The sequence below is a fragment of the Erythrolamprus reginae genome, chromosome 2 (genome assembly GCF_031021105.1).
Source record: "Erythrolamprus reginae isolate rEryReg1 chromosome 2, rEryReg1.hap1, whole genome shotgun sequence".
Lineage (NCBI taxonomy): Eukaryota > Metazoa > Chordata > Lepidosauria > Squamata > Dipsadidae > Erythrolamprus > Erythrolamprus reginae.
The window spans coordinates 54,203,615-54,220,230 of NC_091951.1; the positions used below are offsets into that span (position 1 = coordinate 54,203,615).

General features: G+C 37.3%; 1 protein-coding gene across 2 annotated transcripts in view; it reads right to left on the reverse strand.

Annotated features, from left to right (window-relative positions):
- ADAMTS9 (ADAM metallopeptidase with thrombospondin type 1 motif 9) overlaps positions 1–16,616 on the reverse strand; it is a 202,042-nt gene that overhangs the window by 64,629 nt on the left and 120,797 nt on the right. For both annotated transcript variants that reach the window (XM_070738165.1, XM_070738164.1), the window contains exon 28: positions 15,127–15,303. In XM_070738165.1, the coding sequence (XP_070594266.1) occupies positions 15,127–15,303 (177 nt within the window). The remainder of the gene's footprint in view (positions 1–15,126; positions 15,304–16,616) is intronic.

Genomic DNA, 16,616 nt, shown 5'->3' on the forward strand with positions numbered 1-16,616 from the left:
ATTACTGGTGCAAAATCAATGCTACAGAACAGTGATGGTGAATCTTTTTTTCCTTGGGTACTGAAAGAGCATGTGTGCGCGCTATTGCACATGCGTGAATGCCCGCACCCGTTATTCAATGCCTGGGGAGGGTGAAAACAGCTTCCCTCGCTCCCTGGAGGCCTTCTGGAGGACAGAAGTGGCCCGTTTCCCAACTTCTGGTTGGTCCAATAGGCTCGTGTTTCGCCCTCCCCATGCTCCAAAGGCTTCCCTGGAGCCGGGGGAGGGTAAAAACATCCTCCCCCATCCCCCTGGAGGTTCTCTGGAAGCCAAAAATGCCTTCCCAAAGCCTCTGTGTAAGCCAAAAATCAGCACACACATGCACATTGGAGCTGAGCTAGGACAACGGCTCGCATGCCAGCAGATATGGCTCTGCATGCCACCTGTGGTACCCATGCCATATATTTGCCATTACTGTACTACTGTAGAAAATTATTTAATGTAAACAATTAATAAAGATATTTTTTAAAAAGAAAATAAGGGGCTCACAAACGTGTTTGAGAACAGACAAAATCTCATTTCCATACCTCTTGGATTGTGTCACTCACAAACGGTATCAGGAGCTGTGATTGCCCTGTTTATTATCCAACTGTCCTTGGAAAACAAGTTAAAAAATTTGCTGCACAAAGAATTTGGGATATTGAAGCTCAGAGAGCTACAGACATCATTAGCAAGGCTGGCATGTTGACATGGATGAATAACTATAAACGTACTTTCCAAATTGCCAACTATTTAAACATAGAAATGCCCAAATACTTTGAGTGGTGGCGTTGGTGGTGTATTTACTTGAGCATGATTAAATCTGGAAGATCTAACTGAGTCGCTTACAATGAATATACTTTTTTGTGAATCCCTAGAGATAGAAGACATAAGGAATATATTATTTGAATGTCAATTGTACAAGAAAGAGAGATCAGTATCTTGGACTGTACTTTAGAAGAATAGCCCACTGGGAGCCCTATATTAAAGCAACAGATTCCATGTGTGCTTAAAATTTAAAAATTACACATAATACAGCCCTTTAATTGAACAAAACAGTACAGCTGAGAACTGCATACAGTATGTGGATCTGATTGGGGTAAACTGTGAGAGTTACACAGAGATATGATCTGCATTTTATTCTACTTATTTCTTTCATTCCATTTTTTAACACATAGCTTTATTATTGTTCTGTGTTTATATTTTAAAGTCTGAAAAGTATGGTGGTTAACCAATAAAGTATTACCATTTATATTGTTGTTTAGACATAAGTTCTAATGATAATTTTAAATTATTTGAAGGCGATTCAGGCTATCAACCCTTGATATTATAATTCTATTATAATTCTATAATTCTATTTATTTGAGCATGATTAAATATGGAAGGTTTAACTGAGTCGCTTACAATGAATATACTATACTATATAATTCTAAACTTGACTTGTAGTATGTTATTGTACTAATTTCTTGGGGTATTTTATTATTTTATTTTAAGACTAGTTACACAAGTGTGAAAAATAAACTTACTAGTAGTACATTAATTATGTACGAAAAACAAGCTTTTCGTCATTAAAAAAAATTGTTACTCTTCCTTATTACTGGAGCATAGGTGCCCTTAAAATAAAATAGATTCAATCTTTCTTGGATTTTTTTTTCTTTTTTTCAAAATGATGTACATAGAAAAATATACACAAAAAGTAATGTCACAATTATTTCAGCAATACAATATCAGATGGCTCTAAGGACTGAAAAAGGCCTTGGCCACAATGTGGATGAGTTGCCTCATATCTCTTTATAATGAATCTGTTATTCAGTTAATGCATATGGAATCACTATTTAATGAATCCTTAAGCAGAAAAGCTACAATAAAGACATTAATCTTTGTTAATAACCTATTCTGGGTCCCGGATTTATCTTTACAGGCCAATGTGATATGATTATCTAAATTTGCTGCATTTTTAAGTAGGACTTGGCATGATTTCACCTTTTTTTGTTATTTCTTCACTTTATTTATTTATTTTTATTTATTTATTTATTTTGTCCAATACACAATGAGGGTTTTAGTGGGTTTGTATATAATATATATATATACACATAGTAAAATACACGATGAAGGTTATAGAGGAGATACTCATAGTAAAATATATCTATGAAAGAATAGAAAAGAAGATATAGTAATAGAACATATCAGTGAAAGAATAGAAGAAGAGATATAGGAGAACAATAGGACAGGGGACGGAAGGCACTCTAGTGCACTTGTACTCGCCCCTTACTGACCTCTTAGCTCTTATCTCAAACAAGAGCTTTTCATGACTGGATCTTCACACAGTAACTCTACAATTCTGGATATATAGAATACACCTGTTCAAATAAAATGACCCTGCAAATTTAGATTCAGATTGCTAGAGTTGGAAGGGACCATGTAAGTAATATAGTCCAAAAACCCCTCCCCAAAAGCAGAAGTCTCTACACCATTTCAGACAAATTTTACTAGTTCCTTGTTTTAATATTTAAAGGAAAGTGCTTGGTGATCACTCTAACATCTTATGAACATTAAAGGATTTGCAATGCCCTGGACTCCAAATTGAAAACCTAAAGGACCAAATTAAGAAACAAAATTATGGAGAAAATCTATCTATGTGTATGCAGTTCCTAACAGTCAACTCTGACTTGATAGAGATAATCAACCAACCAATCAATTTGATTCTGTTTCCCTTGGTCAATTAAAAGAGTCAAATTCATAGGAACAGAGTTCTAGATTTCATCTATTTCGTGGAACCAATGGAATAATTTAGCAATTATTTTGGGCAAGATGGTAGAAGAATATTTGCCTTTATTCCTTAATTTCAGTAGAATTTTAAATAATGCACATGTGAATGCATGTATTTCCCAAAATATTTGAGGATTCAGGCCATATGGATAAATCAAAACACATCAAGCACATCTGCATTTTGTGAATCTGCATTGAGGGATGAAGGGTTTTTTCCCCTCTCAACAGGCCTAAAAGACTTTTAAAAACATCTATCCTGCCAGAAAAAGGGATCAATTTCAAAAAGATAAGGATATAGGTTTCAACTCAATCAAATTTTATCCTCTTGGCAATTATGGCTTCTTTACTTGAAGACCTGTTCCTAATGCATTTCACAGGGATAGACAAACTGGATTATTATACAGCAAAATACTAGGAAAAATTATATTGCAGTCTTGGGAGTTCACTGAATGTGGGAAAAAGAAAATTGCCTAGCTCCCATGAGCATTTGAGAGAATGAATTAAAAATAAAGAGAGAACAAATCCAACCTGGTACAAAGTGGAGTCAAAACAGCCATACAAAGCTACTAGGTAGTAGTGGAAAAATTAGCTAGATAGGAAAGGAAATGACGTTCCAGTTGATAATGTTTCATTGCAATACTACTCCAGCTTTTTTGTTAGACCCATCATCTAAATCAGCGGTGTCAAACACAAGGCTTGCGGGCTGGCCTGTAATGTGGTTGGATCTGGCCTGTGGAGCGGTCCAGGAAAATATAAGGGGCTGGCCTCAAGCTGACCATGCCCACCCAGTTGGCCACACCCACCTAGTCAGCCATGCCCCTTGCCCTCCGAAGGTCAACCATAGCCCTGATACAACTGTCAATAAAATTTGAGTTTGACACCTCTGATCTAAATGGTCTGTTCCAGGCTTGCAGAACTGGTGTTTGGTTCATGCCTGCCCCAACTACATCTTTACTAAATTCCTCTCTCTAGCTAAAAGATGGTGGTGACAAATAATGCTATGCTAGGTCATCAGGGGAAAACGGCTGGTGTCCAATACCAGAATGGGAACATCAAAGGAGGAATGGGGAGCTTAATATTTCCCGTCTAAAGACACTTTCGTTTTGACAAATTGTTATACACTCTGCAGTATGAAATTGCTGACCTCTTAAAAAACAAAAATCTTTAGTAATGCCAGCCAGTCAAACTACTTGTGAATTAAAACATTGCTTAGAAAAAGACATGCGATGTATTTACATACCATACCATAGCATTTGACCCTAAAAGCCACAGGACACAGAACATACTGGTGCATTAATCTCTTGATATTTCCTGTTAAAAAAATCTCTGGTTGTAAATGAAGTACACAATTGTTAGCACGACACAGTGAGAGTGTTAAGATCGCAAGAGTCTTATTTGTGCAAAAGTTATTTCTTCGTTTTTTTGCCAGTTGCACCAGGTGGCATGCGGAGCCATATCTGCTGGCACGTGAGCCATTGCCCTAGCTTAGCTCCATCATGCATGTGTATGTCAGCCAGCTGATTTTTAGATCGCACAGAGGCTCTGAGAGGGTGTTTTTGGCTTCCAGAGAGCCTCCCGGGTGTGTGTGTGTGTGTGTTTCTATTCTCCCACAGCTCCAGGGAAGCCTTTGGAGCCTGGGGAGTGTGAAACACGAGCCTACTGGGCCCACCAGAAGTTGGGAAACAGGCCTCCAGAGGGCCCTTGGGTGATGGGGGAAGTTTTTTTCGCGCTCCCCAGGCATTGAATTATGGGCATGGGCACTTGAGCATGCACGATAGCGTATGCACATGCTCTTTCGGTATCTCAGGAAAAAAAAGGTTTGCCATCACTAGCCTAGTGCATATGCATATGTGACAGCTCTAACAATTCATACATACATACGGATGAAATGCTACTAAAGAGTTGAGCTGTCAGTTTCGTGTGGCAACACTACTTCCGTATATACTGAAGGGATGGGTTAATAGAACAGACTCACTGCATGTAGAAATAGGACCACTGACATACTGTAGAGAAAGCAAGAGATAGAGATGTATAGAAACACATGTACAGGGGGTGGACAAAAAAATGGAAACACCTTGCAGCTCTTGCGTGGAATCCAGATTTGTGAAGCTCCCTTCGAACAGTTTTTGTGGAAAGTGGGTTCTGTACGTGTCTATTGAGCTCTGCGGTGATTTTAGGAGCTGTGGTCTTGCGATCCGCTCTAACAATTTGCTTTAGAGTCCAACAGTCTCTCTCAGACAACTTCGACTTTCGAACAGACCTGTGCTTGGCTGAGGACATTTTCCCATCTCTTTCAAAAGCAGTCATTACTTTTGAGACATTACCTCTTGAAACGCCAAACATTCAGGCTCTTTCTGTTACACTAACGCCTGCCATTCGAGCACCAACAATTTGGCCTCTTTGAAAGTCTGAGAGGTCTGCCATTTCTAGAAGGTTATAACCAATTTCCTTAAATTTCTGTAAAAGAAAAAGGTAGTTTAAAAAAACATATCAAATAACAGAATTTTAAAAAACCATTAAAATATGTCAAGTTTTGATTGATTTGAACATGTTCAAACATTATGATGCCAAAAAGTCAAGTGTTTCCATTTTTTTATTCACCCACTGTAGATGTCAAGCTCACATGTACAAGAAAATGTACTACTTCCTAAAAATACGTACAAAAAAAGGAAGGAAAAGGCATTTTGATGAAGTGATTAAAGTGCTAGAAATCAGCAGGCGCCTAGTCTCACTTAGACATGAAAGCATTGGGTAGCTGGACTGTGGGCCAATCCCTGTATCTCAGCCCAATTCTCTTCACAGGATTGTTGTTGTGGGGAAAAGAGGAGGAGGAAGGAGCATAAGGTGTGTTCATACCATTGGTTGGGCATATACATTTTAAAAAATAAAATGTCCACTGCCTTGTGTTGCATATGAAAAATGTGGGATCAAAATCTTTTTTTAAAAAGGAAACTTTTAAAGAGCCGTGGTGGCGCAGCAGGTAGAGTGCTGTACTGCAAGCTATTGAAGCTGACTGTAGATCTGAAGGTCAGCGGTTCAAATCTCATCATCGGCTCAAGGTTGACTCAGCCTTCCATCCTTCCAAGGTGGGTAAAATGAGGACCCGGATTGCGGGGGCAATATGCTGGCTCTGTTAAAAAGTGCTATTGCTAACATGTTGTAAGCTGCCCTGAGTCTAAGGAGAAAGGTGGCATAAAAATCAACCAACCAACCAATCAATCAATCAATCAATCAATCAATCAATCAATCAATCAATCAATCAATCAAACAAACAAACAAACAAACAAACAAATAAATTTATTAAGTGATTCCATACCATAGCATTAAGTGATTCCATACCTCATGATTCTTGACCAATGTATCTTTTTCTTTTATGTACACTGAGAGCATATGCACCAAGACAAATTCCTTGCTTGTCCAATCACTCTTGGCCAATAAAATTCTATTCTATTCTATTCTATTCTATGCCATTCTACTCCATTCTATTCTAAAAATCACTCTATATTAAAGAATTACATGTTACAATCAAGCTCAGAGAACATCCTCATTTCAAGCTGCAATGTTCTCTTTTATCAGAATTACGTATGCTGTAGAAACAAACAAACAAACAAACAAACAAACAAAAAAGTATATAAGCTATGCAGAAAGACAAACCTGTTTGGAACCTTGTGCTTATATAAAAAAGAAGCAACACTTTGCAGGAACAGCCACCGTATCTCGAGTACCTATGCAAACAACTAATAAAGTACATACTTTGCTGGCAAAAAGTGTCAGATTCAATCTGTGGTATTTCCTAGTAGGAGAATCGTATATAGGAACCTGCAATGCTGCTGCCAAGTCTATGAAGATACTGCATTGACGTTACTGAGCTCCATAAACCATGTTCTGATAAGGGCATAAAATGACTATATTCCTAGTGAAAAATCAAATAAAGTAAGGGAAAATCAAATGTATTTTGATTTTTAATGGTTCTGGGTGCTAGGACAGTAACTGCAAGTATATTGGCTAGAAGGTTAAACTCAAGGATGTAAATACGTTCACAAGTCTTTGAAGAAGTTGCATACAATGAAAATAAGACAAAATCCAAGTATGCATAATTCCCCAAAGGATTTAATTGCATTAAAATAAGATATTAAATTTGCTATGATTATTGCTGATGTGGGATCAGATTTTATAACAACTTGTTACTTGAGCATGAGAATGATACAGAATTGAAGAGTATCACAGCCACTTCTCATGTTACAGGTAGAATATTATTGTATTCAATTTTCTCGTTCCATATATTTCCTCATTTACAGATTAATTTTATTAGACTTCAGTAAGGCAAGCCCATTGGGTATGCTGTAATTCCCCTATGTCTCATCATTTAGTTGAACTTTGGGCAGAAAATATGCTTAGGACTGTAGCTTTAAAATCTGATCCTAATATATACTAGTAATAAAGAACACCTTATGTTTCACCCCAGGCAGAAAAATGATAAGACACAGTCCTAGTATACCACTTTGCACTGGAAGTAATTTACTGCCTGATAAATATGTTCCAAACTAGCTGAATTTCATCTTTTTAAAGAGACTCAATATACTCATCAACTTCAGCTAGTACTTCTTAGAGCTCTATGAATGATGTGCAATATATGCCTTTAGTTGCCATTTAGTTGCAGCTCGGCTCAAGATAACTTTCTGAAGTAGCATTCAGCTGAACAAATTGCCTATTAAATTAGTGATATATTATTCTATCAGTAACCCTCAGATATGTCACAAAGATTAAGAAGTTTTCCATAAACTTCTAACAAAGGTGTACTTCAGATACTTCAAATTATTTATACAGCAATCGATCTCTGTCTCTTTGCACTATCATACAAAATATTATCACATATGCAGTACCCAAAAGGAACAAAGTTCACATTTTTTTATTTGGCTTCATGATCCACTTAAACAGGCACAGATCAGGAGGGGGCTTAGTGAGAAATTGCTTTTCCCCCAAAATAACCTTGTCTTTTAGAATGTAGGAAAAAAGCATATAGAAAATATCAAATCAAATGACCAGCAAGTAACAGAAAAAAAAATGAAATAGGTGCCTTTGCAGTCCTCTGATGTAATGTATGGTACCAATTACAGAGATGGCCATTTAGCTTTCAGTTAAATATTTCCAAAAGACAGCCTGTCAACATGTCTTGATACTATATCACCTTTCAACAACCTCATTTTTAAAGAAGATTTGCCTATGTTTCTTTTGCAAAATGTATATTTCTGAAATTTCTACTCATTGGATTTAGTTTTATTTATGTATCTATTTATTGAATGTGTATTCTGCTCATCTCACTGACAGGCAGTGAGAAAAAAATGTGTTCCAACCATGGAATGACAAATCTCCAAGCACTAAAATACAGGTATTCTATTACCCAAAAAGTATAATTCAGCATATTGCAACTCAGCTTATCACAAAAGGCTTATCTTGGTACCTGTATCACAAAAACAGGTCAGGAAAATTTCATATGGGGATCAAAATGGATTCTGGAATTTAACAGCTTTCTATGCCAAGTGTTGTTAACATCTAGATATTGGACAGGCAAACTGATCTTCTACAGATGTTTGGGAGTCATAATGTCCGTTACTCCCTCTCAGCATGGCAAATGAAAGAGACTGTGGAAATTGCAGCTTGATTTTTCTAGAAGATTCCAGGTGGCCAACTGCTGACATACTGAAAATAGAAGTCAAACTGACAGATTTTATAAAGCCATCTGGTTAGTTCATAGAAGAGAATTTATATGGCATGTGCATACATGCATGTGAATTGCAAAATGCCTTTGCATATACATTTTTGTTTCTAAACATTTGTTCTTGGTTTCTATTGACATTTTGGTTTCTATTAACAAATTAGCTATTCTGTTGCAAGCAATATAAATCAGAGCTATAAAATCTCCTGTTCAGTAATCTGAATATACAATGTGAAGATATTGTGAATGTATGATAGAAGAGCCAAGACAAAACAAATTAACAATATATTTTAATCTTTTTGTCCTTAGACCAAAATTCAAACACTGTAAAGGAAATGCAATGTTTATATAAAATTAAATAGCAATAGTTGAAAAATAAATACATATCATTAACATAAATACATAAAGAAATCCATTCTACTGAAAAGCTTCAGCCAATAGTATACTCTTGGTTCAAAAATCTCCCCTAAAAATAACAACAATAATAATAATAGTATCATAACATCATCATCATAGGAAGCAACCCTCCATCTGTTACAGATGAAGTATAAAGATCTACAGCAGAAATGTATTAATAAATGTCAGAGCTAAAAGAAATCGCAAATTCAAAACTAAAATACTCCATTGCTATATTAGTACTGTACGATATCAAAACGAGGTAGACAAGCATATGAAATAACAAGCTTATTTTCTTGGAGAAGGTTTGTTTTGGTCAGCACCATTAGTGTTTTCATTCTGGAGAAATCTAACATGCTTAAATTTTGTGGATTTCATATTTTTAAAACAGTGATACATTTGGGTTAGAATACAGAGATATGGCTCAGTCCTGCAGATATTTTCATTGTGTGCGTGAGTATACTGTATATGTGTGTGGAATATTCACATACAAGGACTGTTGCAATTTTAATGAAGGCCTTTCATAAGACTTCCCCTGAAGAATCAAAAGCAGTTCATATAACAGAAACGTGCGAAGATAAAATATCTTAGCTCTGGATTAACAATAATTGAAAGAAATGTTGAGCAGCAAGAACTGAACTAAAACAGTGTTATTTCAGTTCTGCTACCACTTGCCTTTTCAGCAACAAAACTTATATAGAGCAAGTAGGAGAATGGAACAACGCAATTAATGTACTTTCTCACTATGTTCTGTTCCAGAATCTCAATATTCTGAATATTGCATGTTTAATAAAATGACAGCAGGGCATTTTATTTTTAAAGCTATAGAACAACACACAGAAAATCACCCAATAAGTTATATTTTCTACTGAGTTCAGATTTCTAGTTTTCGATCCTGCATTAAAAAATACACAAGTATCATAAGGCTTTGGTTTATTTTTGTTTTAATTAAAAAAAAAAACACAAGACATTGGGAACTACAGACACCTCAAAGTGTTTCCTAATTAAGAAATGTCTGAATCAGGGGTGGGTTCCTACCGGTTTGAACTGGTCTGCTCAAACCAGTAGCGACCTGCTGGTGATGTCATGATGACATCATGGATCCGGTTTGGTCAGTCCATGGGCACCGCCATCTTTTTTAAAAAAAATTTTTGAATTTATTCACCATCTTGTTTTTGGCTTAAAAAAATCAGATTTTTTTGGTACTGTGCATGTGAATGCCCATGTGGTGCAGGAGGAAGCGAACCGGTAGTGAGGTAAGTTAGAACCCAACCCTGGTTTGAATGACATCTCTGTTTAAATATTAAGAGGAAAAAAAATCACATTTTTAAGGAAGAGGAACTACATTTAATTTGCCAAAGAATTATAGAATAATTACAGGAGGGAAGAAGGGCTGCATTTCACTGAGCAGCTTTTTATTCCATGGTCTTTGGCTTTTGAAAATTTAGCTTGACGTAAATGTAATTGACTAGCAACAACAGTTCTCAGTACATAGTTTGGAAATAAACTTAACGTGTAAATTTACCCCTTGAAATTAAGAAGGCTTCACTAGCATATTGGAGGTAAAATATTTTACAGCTCTGTCCCTTGCTATGATAAAGCACCACAAAAATATGATTTATGCATATGTATTTGGTCTGCTCAATGTTTCACCTTCACTCCCCAAAAACAATTGATGACTGTAGCACCTTTCTGCCACTCACCAAAGCTACTGTATCTTTTTCCAGGATTCTGCAACTGCCTTTTTGGATCCTGGAAAATGATACCCTTGCATACTCCAAACACCTTTTGGAATTGAATTCAAAGCATTGCACAGGCCTATTCTGTATGGTTATTAAACCATTCATTGAGGTATGATGATTAAAAGATTAAGCCCTTTGGTCTGGCCAGGATTCAGTGGAAGCCTCTAAGCCCACATTCAGCCACTCCCGCCGCCACCAGGACCCTCAAGAAGGCAGCCTCAGCATCACCAGGGTCCCCAGAGGTAGAGATGTAAGCTTATAACATCAGTATATGGAGGAGACCTCCACTCCTGGTGACGGATGGTCTTACCCAGCGGCTTCACGCAGATGTTAAAACTATTACAAAACACTCCTCAGAAACAGCAGTGAATAAATGAACACACTATTTTTGCAAATGAAATATAAAAACCAGGCAAGGTTAGGAAGTTTATAAATTGATAGAAAAGGATTCTCTTCTCTATATAAAGTGCCTTAGAGTCAAATTAGGTGAAATGCACAAAATAATAGTGTACAATTTATTTTGAGTTTGCTTTGTATTCAATTTTGATATGGGCATCAGTAATCTACCCTTTGATTAATGTCTAATGTTCTAAGGTTACTCAGCTGGGATGAATATTTATTTAAAAGGTCCAGAAATTCAGCAATGGTTATGTGCCTCCTGTGCTATCATTATAAGGAAGAAAGGATGAGTTTATTAGATAGGCTCAGGTCAGGGCCTCTCTTCAAGTGGCAAATTTGTACAGGACAGAAAAGAAATATTTATTTATTTATGTACCAGTGTTTATACTATTCCACAAAGACTTATCTACCAGTAGAATTGCTGGCATCAGGGAGCTGTTTGTGAAAAACCTTGCCTGCCTTGCCTCTTTTCTGGAACTTGTGAGATAGGTTGTATTGTGAAGACAGGTTGTGCTGAGGTCAATATCTTTGCCTGCCTATGCCTTAATGGACCTCACAAGTCAATAAAGAATCAGAGAGAGAGGAAAAGTCTTTCTTTTCTATCATTCCATGCATCTGTTTGGTGAAAAATTCAGCTGAGTTCATTTAAGGTTAATTTGTGGGAACTCAGGAAGGAAGCCCAGTTCCTTTATAAGACATTAATCTATTACTACCATGGAATTAAATACAGTGGTACCTCTACCTAAGAATGCCTCTGCTTAAGAACTTTTTTAGATAAGAACCAGTTGTTCAAGATTATTTTGCCTCTTCTTAAGAACCATTTTCTACTTAAGAACCTGAGTCCGGAAAAATTTCCCAGGAAATCTGAGAGCGACACTGGCCAGTTTCCTGCCATTCCCCCTGGGGTTCAATGTATGGGAGGCAGCTTCGCGCCGGGTGTAGGGGGGGCGGCGGGGGCGCATGCTCCTCCTCACTGCCTCAGAATCCCTCTTTTTTTTAAGCCTTAAAGTTTTAGGTTTTTTTGATTCCCCTCACCTCACCTTCTTCCTTCGGCAGCGACTGTCCCCCTCCTCTTCTTCCTCCTCGTCCCGCCACCCAAATTCCAAGCTTTTATTTCTTTCTTAATGGGTTTGCACGCATTATTTGCTTTTACATTGATTCCTATGGGAAATATTGCTTCTACTTAAGTACGTTCCTACTTAAGAACCTGGTTACGGAATGGATTAAGTTCTTAAGTAGAGGTACCACTGTGTAGGTAAAAATGCAAATTGCAGTATTTCTATGGCAGGGATGTCAAATTCTCGGCCTCATGTGACGTATCTCTAAACTGGTGGTGGGCATGGTCAACGTGTGACGCATCTGATCTGCGTGTCACGAGTATCACACCCCTGTTCTATAATTATTCCCAAAATAGAAGCTGATATAAAAAAGCATGCCTTGCATTTTTCATCTGAAGAAACTGATTGAAAGAAGCCTTGGGGAACCAACCAAATGTCCCATGTAAGGAAAAAACTTCCCATGAATACAGTATCCACAGATGAATAAGATCTTTTCACTTGATGGTCCCTATCTTCAGAACGTAACCAGCCCTAAAGTATTCCCAAGGACATCTTCTAGAAACCTTCTAGAAATACATATGCACATACTTCTGAAGCACTTCACAGCATGTTACAAGCAAAAGCTTTTCAAAACAGCAATTAAAACCCTGGCAAAATCTCAGTTCTTTTTAAATGGAATGGGACAACTTGCCACAGCCAACATATCATGGCCATAACACACCACAGAACAACTTGCCATTGGACAACTTGCTGCAGAACAATTTAACAATTCTATTTTATTATTTAAAATATTTTTTTAAAATTAACTTTTGCCATTTAAATTTTGCATCCTTTCTTCCATGATTCTATCCAATTATTTCTTTGATACAAGTGTGACTTTTGTCCTGCAGCAACTTGTCCTGTGGTAAGCTGACCATAGTGAATTGTCATAGACCCATTTTTAAATATGGCAAAAAAAATGTACCTGGAATTGGTGTCATTTATAATCTGGTGCGTTTGGGAATAATCAGTCAGATCCTGAATCATTATGAAGTTTGCTCAGAATTGCGGCTGGATACATTCTTTGATATTTGAATATGAACCTGGGACTTATAGTGAATGGGTTTTTAAAATTTACTATGCGGTGTGTATGACTACTGTCAAAAATTGGAATCATTGATTTCTGCCAAGGCCCGGATCCCAACAGGAGAATTATTGCCCAGGCCTGTTGTATTTTCTAATGCTCTTCCTTACACTTGGTAATTTTCGAACAAGTCGGATTTAAGTACTTTTTCTGTTCTATACAGCAGCAGTTCCCAAGCTTTCCTTCTTGGTGCCCCGGCAGGAGGAGGAGAGGGGATGGTTCTGTGTGAGTGTTAGGCATGTGCATGAGTGCGTACAGCTCTATTTGTGCAAACAGGTGCACATGGCCACCACTCGTGCAAGTGGAACTGCATGTGTGCTTCCTGCTGCTTGTGCAGCCCAGTTCTGAACAGGGTTGGGGACCCTTTCTCTGCTATAGAGAAATGCTTTATGTTGGGTCAGAGACATATGACAACAGAAACCTTTTTTTTTTAGGAGGATAGGACTATTTAAGACTACTTAGAGTGCTCCTAAACCTACCTGTTTGGGCTGACAGATAGTGAGTTTTGCAAGTTAAAATATGCAAAAATGCTTTAGACATGCCTAAATTTTTATACTAAATTTCTATCAATTGAGTTTATTCATCATCACATGCCAGCATAGTAGCACTGACTTACAGAAAAAAAATACATTGTCTGCTTTTCTATTACTTATCTAGGTCTTGATGAGTTGACAATTATCTATAGTATTTGGAACATTAAATATAAGGATTTGGAATAATTGCAACTAATCAAGAAGTGTATTGATAAAACAAGATGAAAGGAAGTCACTTCAATCTCTACATTTAAATTCAGACACAGAATTCTATGATTTCTCCCTCGTTAATCCCACAATTACACTGCGTGCTATTCTTTCATATGACAGTGGTGCTTTCTTCTAGTAGCTCCACAAAATTAAGGATTTTCTAGGAACGTGAGAGACTGAACCAATTCACCAGGAACAGCATTTTGCAATTGCTTCTGGAATTATAGTGAAAGCAATTTCCTGTTGGTGGGATCTCTCACCCAATTCCATCCACTGAGATTCTGTTTGTCCTGCCAGAGAGCAAGGTGCCATCTTGCCTTGCTATGCTTTACTTTATTCTCCAAAGCTGCATAGAAGGAATCTTTATTTGTTCCCCTTACTGGGTCGATTTTTAAATTATTTTCCTCCTTTCGAGAACAAAATGAAAGTGCACCAAGGAAAGGAAGAAGTGGGGTGAGGTGACAACTAGATATATTTTGCACATCCTTCCAACTGGGAGGGGGCACTGTCTGGCAAGACGGAGTTAGGGCTCAGTTGTGGGGATACTTTCCCAATGCTGTAAAGTTGCTACAGAGTATGCGAGACAAGGGTGACGGCTACATGAAAAGGCCCTTATTTATATTCCTTCTTACTTTAAAAAAATAATAGTTCCCAGACAGTTACGTTTGTGCTACACCTAGAAGCAAGTATGCAAAAAAATAAAAAAATAAAAATGGCAGTACTCCAAGATGAGAATTCCAAGGCACTTTTGCAGAGAGTTGAGACTGTTGCTAAAGAGCTTAATCAGACAATGTTGACAAAAATGAAAAAGGTTGTATAATGGAATTTGCTTACAAAATATTCTTCAAGAGAAGACGCAAAGGGTACAAGATTCGAAATGGGCTAATAGCGTGTACAAACTTCACTATCAAGCAGAAAGTGCTTTTTTTTAAGAACAGATTTGGGAGATGAAGCTTCCCCCACATGTCTATGCTACATGGAACTCATCATTTATTTTTCCTTTCCTTTTCTTTAAAACATAATTTTAAGTGAAGATTTGTTGTTTTTTTTAGAAGACAAACAACCACACACCACCAAATATCAGGACCGTGACTTTTAAGGACTTGGTTTCGTTCCTAAGAATAATGTGTAACATAATAAAATAATTATGTTATGGTCGTACCGAGCTCCAAGGACCAGCATTCCAGGCAACTTCTCGGGGACAATCCTGCATATTGCACTGCTCGCGGTCTGGTGGTTTGTCAAGGATTTCACAGCTCAGATCAGTAAATCTCTCTCCATTGGAATGCTGGCATACAACTAGTCTCGTTCTGGTTCCTCCGCCACATGACTTTGTACACTGGAAAGAAAAGACATTACAATGATGGATAGTGCCAGTGTTATTACTACTTTATGCTTCCTTGGTCTGACTCAAAGCCAGCTTGGACATTAATTTTTCTGCCGTTCAACAGGCATAGGATTCCAGGGGTGCGGGGGAAGGGGTGCGTGACAACTTTCAACACAAAAACAGAGTGAGTTAGCAGCAGTGATGGAATGTGGGGGACATGAGATTATCGATGCTCCGCACACTAAGAATTTCTTTTCCCTTGGATCTTTCCAAACATATGAATTGATATACAGAAGTAGTCGTTGATTTATGTGCATTCATTTAAGCATAGTACAAGGTTATGAAGCGCTGAAAAAAAATGATTTATGGCCAGTACCTACTGTGCTGGTAGAATAGAGGGATATCTAGCTTGGAGCCACCCAGAGTCCCTAGAAGAGTTGGGCAGCATAAAAATCAAATTAAAAAAAAAATTGAATAAATAAATTAAGAGATGTTTCTTTAAGAGATTGCATTGGGGGAATACAGTTGGAGATTGCACTCTGGGTAATGTAGTCCATGACATGTGACCACATCTGTGTGTTCTTATTGGCCATCAAGTTATACCTCGGCTGCTAGGTAATTGTGCAATGCACTCCAGCAGGCATTTTAAGTCTTAACAAAGGACCATGTAGCAGCCATGTAAAGTTGGTTGTGATTTGCTTGTTGACTGCAGTAATGAAAGTTCCAAACCTGAGTCCTTCGGGATTGGGTGGCATAGAAGTAGAATGAATGAATGAATGAAGAATGAATGAATGAATGAATGAATGAATTGTGGCATTAACTTGAGGACTATCTGTACAGTGAAAATAGTATTGATTGTGCTAAATAATATGGAGAGAGGGAAGAGAAAGAGAGAATAGAATTAATTTATTGGATATGCTATTAGTTTTCCTAGCTCAAGACCTGTGGAAAATAGAAAGAAGGCTGTGAAAACCTGATTATTTATCTAGATCTGAATGCGACACTCCTGTTTGTCATGTTTTGTATTCACTTCATTGCTTGGATTGCCATCTTGGAATTATTTTGTGGTTATGCTTGTACTTGGTCTGGTTATTTTTTTGTATTTTGTCATTTTTATACAACTCTATTCTTGTGAGCTGCACAGAGTTAGATGGAGTCAGCTGTCATCCAAACTGAATGAATGAAAGGATGGATGGATGGATGAAGAATTCAAACACCTAGTTCCTTCTATTTTTTAAGATTAGTTCTGATCTCCGTCTCACAAACAAGGTTAACGGAGTGAGGAGAAAAAAGTCCTGCATGCTCCAAACTACTTTCTTAAAGAT